The sequence below is a fragment of the Adiantum capillus-veneris genome, chromosome 2, assembly GCF_014529385.1.
Source record: "Adiantum capillus-veneris isolate H3 chromosome 2, ASM1452938v2, whole genome shotgun sequence".
NCBI lineage: Eukaryota > Viridiplantae > Streptophyta > Polypodiopsida > Polypodiales > Pteridaceae > Adiantum > Adiantum capillus-veneris.
Window position 1 is genome coordinate 9223900 of NC_140932.1, and position 6944 is coordinate 9230843.

At 43.6% G+C, this 6944-nt stretch overlaps 1 protein-coding gene across 1 annotated transcript; it reads right to left on the reverse strand.

Annotated features, from left to right (window-relative positions):
- Nucleotides 1–228: 228 nt before the first annotated feature.
- Nucleotides 229–1363, reverse strand: LOC147462354 (late embryogenesis abundant protein D-34-like). Its single transcript, XM_086525999.1, has 3 exons — nt 1037–1363; nt 777–959; nt 229–611 (listed from the first exon to the last, which is right to left on the reverse strand). The coding sequence occupies exons 1-3, from the start codon at nt 1142–1144 to the stop codon at nt 345–347; spliced, it is 558 nt and encodes a 185-aa protein (XP_086382125.1). The 5' UTR covers nt 1145–1363; the 3' UTR covers nt 229–344.
- Nucleotides 1364–6944: the final 5581 nt, after the last annotated feature.

Here is a 6944-nt window from a genome sequence, read left to right on the forward strand (position 1 = left end):
ATGTACTATAAACTAATGCATCATTTTTAACGTTGTTGAGGGAAACTTTGGATTAGGAATCCCTTAATGTAATTTTTTTGAAGCCATTAGGAATACTTTTTGAATTATTAGGCCAATTACGTTATTACACTTTCACTAATCTCCAATGAACATTGATGAACTTCACATGTATTGGAGTGTAGCATTAGAGCATCAACAAAGAAACCAATTTCACCCAACAAAACTTGGTTTAGCAAAGTGTCCCCTTAATTCCTCTTTTCTTACAAGGGCCACTGGGCCAATCGCTTCAGATCAATTTATTGGTAAGAAACTATACACTAGGGGTATAGGAAACTGTTGTTCTTCTATGCAGGTGAGATGGTGTTCCCTCCAGTTCCCGCAGGAGCGTTGGAGTTGTTTCCTCCAACACCCCCTGCATTCTGACCAGCTCTAGACCCGGCGACGAACCCCTTGTTAACGTTGTACTGCCCTGCCGCTTGCACCGATGCTGCCACTCCACCAGCCGACAGCGCCGGTGTTCCCACTGGATGGTTCCGAGCCTCGGTCCTGGTCACTCCGCTCACGTCACGCGGAGTCACTACCTTGTCCGCCGGCAGATATGATTTTGCACCCTGCACTCAGATCTCAGATGTATCCAACAAGACGTGCCACAGGTTAAAATCTGATGCTCTAGAAGTGGGTGTGGGTGGAGAGAGAGAGAGAGAGAGAGAGAGAGAGAGAGAGAGAATTGACACCTGAAGAGGAGAGGGAGAGAGAGAGAGAGAGATAATTGACACCTGAAGAGCATCGCCCAGCGTGGCCTGTTGTTGAGTGTCAAGAAGATGTTGCGCATACGCAGCTGGCCCGCCGGCAATGCCCGGCCCAATGCCAGTGGCATGTGCCTCTGCACTTTGAATCGCTCTTGCATCCTTCACCTCCAAGGGCTTATCATGCGCTTTCCTCGCAGCATCCTCTAAGGCCTGCATAAATAGACATATCCCAAGCAATTAAAGAACCATTACAGTCATGATCATCATCCCGGAAGCTTACGCCTTACATCGCCAATAGTTTTCGGCTGATCCTGGCCTACGGCTTGATTGCTGGCATTCGGCTTGGGGACGAAAGCCTCAGTGGATGCAGGAGCCCTTTGCTGTTGGGACGCCATCGCCGATAACCTTCTTGAGCAGCGGGCTCTCCGAATGCGTGTGTACGTGGGGGTATAGCACAGCGAGCGTGCGTGCGTGAGAGAGAGAGAGAGAGAGAGAGAGAGAGAGAGTCTTTTTGGGCTCGAGTGGACCAGCTGTAGCAGAATGCGAGCTCTTGTAGAGCGGACTGCGCATCTCGCACAGCACCACCTGTGGTGTACGTGGCAGTCGTTGCGAGACTTAACCGCTTCAAGTTTACGAATTCTGAACACAGTAAAGTGGCAAGAGGAGAAATCGCCATCTTGCTCAACATATATACAGGCTACGATATTTGCCTAGGGATGAGATCTTTGCCCCTGAGTCCGGACCCTCCTCTATACATTTTCTTCCCACACACAAAACGTAAGTACGATACTAAAAAATTGCATACGGGAGATCTTTGCCCTGGGGCCTCCCCTATACATTTTCTTCAAACACACAACATGTAAGTACTACACTAACAAGGTGAAGAGACACTAAGGCCTCCTAAGTTAAGAAAGGAATGAGATTTATGGAAAGTAAGTAAGTTAAGAAAGGAATGAGATTTATGGAAAGTAAGTTTATACCATTGTTTATAATCACATGAAATTCTTATTGTGTTTTAATATAAAATTATATTTTTTATTATATATATAATCATAAATTATTTATATATTAAAAAAGATTCCACTTAAATAATGAGGTAAAATATGTACATCGTACATTATTTTGAAAACAAAATTAGATGAAAATAAAAATAAGAATAAAAATATACATTATATTATTCACCATACATACACAAGCTAAATTCATAATAGTTGGCGGCAAAAACCTCATACTCTTTCTTCCACCTGACTCTTCACTCACAAGGAATGGAGGTAGCTCTATAAAATTTATTATGTACAATTTTGACGTCCTATGAGCTGTCGTGTAGTGGTAGTGATGTTGAGTAGGGAACTGCTGAATTCAATTCAATCCCACCGCTCCATGTTTCGTGCTGAAAAATAGATGGTAGAACTACTCTTTCGAAGGGGGGGAGACTTGCTAATTGATTTAACAAGCATAGAGAATAATAAATCAATTTAATAATTTAATAAAATGAATCTTGAGAAACTCTTTAAATAAAAGAATTCTTTACAACTCAGAGTAAAAAAAATAAAATTTGAATCAATACTTCACATCATATATGGATCAAACTACTATGCACACTCCTTAACCCTTTGTCCTTTAGGTTTTTTCCAGCATGCCAAAAGAAAATGAAAGCATCTTTGGGAAATAGCATTTGAAAGGAAATGCTTTCTTTCTCTTCAATTTTTAACAGGACACATGTCAAACAAATAAAATTGAACGACCTTCACCCATATGGATACTAAGGCCTTTAGCAGGCCGATTAAAATCCACTACCAAGCATATATCTTACGAACATTCTCTTCTCTCCCCCCTCTCTCTCTAGAAATCCACATAGGTTGCTCCATCCCCTCCGCCCTCACAATTCTCAGCTCGCGAGCTCGCCAACGTTATATATAGGCTACGATATTTGCTAAGGGATAAGATCTAGATCTTTGCCCTTGCCCCTCCTCTCTATACACACACATAATTACACACAGTACACACACAACATATGTACTATACTTTCTCTAACTAATTTAAACCCACTACTAAGCAACATTGGTTGTTGCTCCCATCCCCTTCGCCCTCACAATTCTTAGCTCGTGAGGTTGCCAACCCACAGGTATGTTACCATATACATGTGGTAGTGATGTGTGTGAACACACTAGGACCGCCGGGGCATTTTTTCCCTCTTTAGGAGGTTTTTTCCCCCGTGCATTGGTTATACGCCCATCACTCTAGGGCTATCTATCTTTCCATTGCACACTAAGTAACACACTCTCTATTGTGTGCCTTGAGCTTCCTTCGTCTTCTCCAAGCTGTGTGTGTTTCTCTGCAACCCTAATTCCAACAATTGGTATCAGAGCAGGTCACGTCCTCCCGGGCTTAGTCGCCAGCTGCTCCAGCACATGCCTGCTTACTTTCTCTGATTTCAGTGAGCTTTGGCAAGCGTTCGCAGGTCGACAAATATTTTGGGCGAGCTCGAAGAGCCCGGTCTACTCAGAATTTTGATTTGGGCTCATTTCGGCCTCCGTTTCCACTACAGACAGTATTGCACAGGCTATTTCGTCATTTTGTGCAAAATTTCTGTCAGTGCCGTTTTCTGCATAACAGGTGCCTTATATGCTTCTACGGTTTGTGCTATATCGCACAGGTTGTTTCCGCTCCATTTCTCCTATTTTCGGGCAGTTTTCACACCAGGTGCAACATTTACCATGGCTGACAACAACAACACAGATGTGTTCAAGATGTTTGCTGCTGAGGACAGGTTGGATGGGGACAACTACCCTATGTGGGCTTATATGATGCAACATGTTCTTGTGTCAAAGGGCGTCTGGAACATTGTGCAGGGCATTGATGTACGTCCTGGTTCTGAAGATGTAGGTGATGTTGAGGATGTTGCAGGTCTTGCTGCAAGGATTGCAGCTGTTAGAGTTGTTTTGCCTATGGCAGAACAAGCTCGTTGGGATGTTAAGGATGCGTAGGCTCATGCATTGATTGCATTGTCTGTGAAGCGCACCATTGTTCCTCCCTTCTTATGGTTCTGCTGCGAGTGGCAAAACTTCTGTTCCCAATGCTTCTACTGGTAGCACTTCGTCTGGCAATTCTGGTGATAAGGGCAAAAAGAAGATGCGTTGCCATTATTGTAAAGCCAATGATCACTTGATCAAGTCGTGTCCCAAGTTGAAGGACAAAGAGGCTAAGAAGAAAGAGGGTGGTTCCACTGCAAATGCTGGTTCCACTACAAATGCAGCCATTGTTGAATCTTCTGTGAAAGGAGACTGTGTTGCTGATGTCACATGCAAAATGGGCTTTTAGTGCAGAGTGCACTTACAATCCTGCTTTCCATGATGCATGCTTGTCAGTTGCTGCAGATTCACATGTGTGGTATTTCGACAGTGGTTCTACAAAGCACATTACCTCACATCGTGAATTCTTTACCTCTCTCGAGTCTGTCCCTCATGGGAATCCAGTCACTTGTGCCAACAACGCCTCTTATCCAGTTCAGGGAGTTGGAAAGATTGTGCTCACTGCTACTAATGGCAGTTTCTTCACACTTGTTGATGCACTTTATGTACCTGGGATCAAGAAGAATCTCTTGTCTATATCCGCACTTGCTAGACTTGGACTTGTAGTCAAATTTGTGGATGACAGATGTACAATTCATGATCTCAGTTTTAGTGATAAAATTGTTGCATCTGGGCTTTTGTGCCGTGGGCTGTATAAGCTCACTTTGTATGACAAGTGTGGAAAAAATTTTGCAAATGCTGTTGTAGATTCAAGGGCTATTTCAGATGCAAAACTTTGGCATGCACGTTTTGGTCATCTGAATTTTGCCAGTTTGCTGCATTTGCAAAAATTTGATATGGTTGCTTCTTTGCTGCCTCTTGAAGCACCTGTCAAACATGTTTGTGAAGGTTGTATTTTTGGTAAGATGCAGAGTTCTAAATTTCCAAAGGATGGTTCAGTTCGGGCCACATGCAGGTTGCAACTTGTGCATAGTGATGTTTGTGGGCCCATGCAAACTCCGTCCTTGGGCAATTACCTGTACTTCGTGACTTTCATTGATGATTACTCCAAGCATGCATGGGTATTTCCGCTTAAAGCGAAGTCCGAAGTTTTTATGTGCTTCAAACAATTTCTAGCTATGGCTGAAAATGTCTCGAAATGTACTATGGGCACCCTCCATTCCGATCGAGGGAGGGAGTATATGTCTCATGAATTTAATGCATTTTTGTCTAGTCGTGGGATAAAACACCAATGTACAGTGCCTTACACACCTCAACAAAATGGTGTTGCTGAGAGGAAAAACAGTTCACTGACGGAAATGGCACGATGTATGATCAAAAGTCAAGCTTGCCGCATTCTTTTTGTCTTGAGGCCATCATGTGTGCCACTTATGAACTTAACGGGTGTCCTACGAAATCTTTGCAGCCTATTACTCCATATGAAGCATGGCATGATAGAAAGCCTTCTATTGAGCACATGCGTGTTTTTGGCTGTTTGGCATATGCTTTGGTGCCACAAGTGCAGCGCAAAAAATTGGATGATAAGGCTGTCAAATGTATTTTTGTTGGTTATAGTGCTGAAAGCAAAGGTTACAGGTTGTATCATCCGCAAACAAAACGTATTTTGATTTCTCGAGATGTAGTGTTTGTGGAAGATTCTGTTCAGCCCTTGCTGTCATGTACTAGAGACAGTAATGTAAGCTCACAGAACATTTATGACACTTTGTTGCCTCTTTTTAGTGGTGGAAATACGAATGTAAGTTCCAATGAGACAAATGAACAGCCTATGGGGCTTTCTGAAAATGTTTTAGATCAACCTATTATTGATGCAGATGTACATGATGTACTTGATGAGGAAAGGGCTGAAAATGAGCAGGCTAGAGGTATGCCAAAATGGTTGGTGCACGCTTTGCGTGACAGTAAATTAGATGCACCTTTGTCTAGTCGTACTCGTTCAGGCTCTCGCCATGCATCTTATGCATCAGATTGTTATGCTTTGGCTGTGTCTAGTTTACATGATGTTGAGGAGCCTCTTTCTTTTGATGAAGCACAGAATTCAAAAAATTGGATGGCTGCCATGCAATCAGAATATGATGCACTTATAGAAAATTACACATGGACTTTATGTGATTTGCCTCCTGGCAAAAAGTGTTAGGAAATAAGACGTAGCTAAATAGATTTTTGAGTAGATTACTTAATGGAGAGAGATAGATTTCACACACAAGAGATTATAGACTAGAGAGAGAGAGAGAGAGAGAGAGAGAGAGAGAGAGAGAGAGAGAGAGAGAGAGAGAGAGAGAGTACACACGATATACGTGGTTCACCCAATGTGGGCTACGTCCACGGGAAAGCAGATTTTTGAGTAGATTACTTAATGGAGAGAGATAGATTTCACACACAAGAGATTATAGAGTAGAGAGAGAGAGAGAGAGAGAGAGAGAGAGAGAGAGAGAGAGAGAGAGAGAGAGAGAGAGAGAGAGAGAGAGAGAGAGAGAGAGAGTACATACGATATACGTGGTTCACCCAATGTGGGCTACGTCCACGGGAAAGCAGCCACTCAATGGCTTTAGTACTTCAAAACAAGAAGTAGTTCACAAAGGGAGTATACCCTTAATGGAGCTCCCACCTTGCTTCACTCTCACCACCTCACACTCACCTTGTTCCATCAACTTCACACTATAAAATGTGTGTAGAAATGGCCTCCTTTTATAGGCCAAAAGGGCTGCCCTCTCTTATGAGAGACAGCCATGTGTAGCCGCCCTTGTGCGAATAAGTCCAAATCGGACCCTCCAATCCGCCCATGTGTGTCCGCCCTTGAGAAGACAAGTCCGCTTTTGAATTCGGCCACCGGCCATTGAATTCGGCCACCGGCCACCGGCCATTGACTCCCGACCACCGGCCATCGGCCATTGACTACCGGCCACCGGCCAACCGACCGGTTGTTTTCCGACCACTTTCCGGCCGCCGTCCGGCTATAATATTCCGACGAAAAAAAAAGTCTCGGGGGCGGGCCTTTAAAGTTGCCCTTGATTCTTGTCCGTGAAAATTTTGGTTTCCGGTAAGTGATTTTCCTTCACGCACGATGGCTTCTCCTCATAATGGGGGCCTTACAAATGTGCGCTTTTACCACATAAAATTACAAGGGTAAATCAGGCTCCATACTTAACAAAAAGGCCATTGGTAC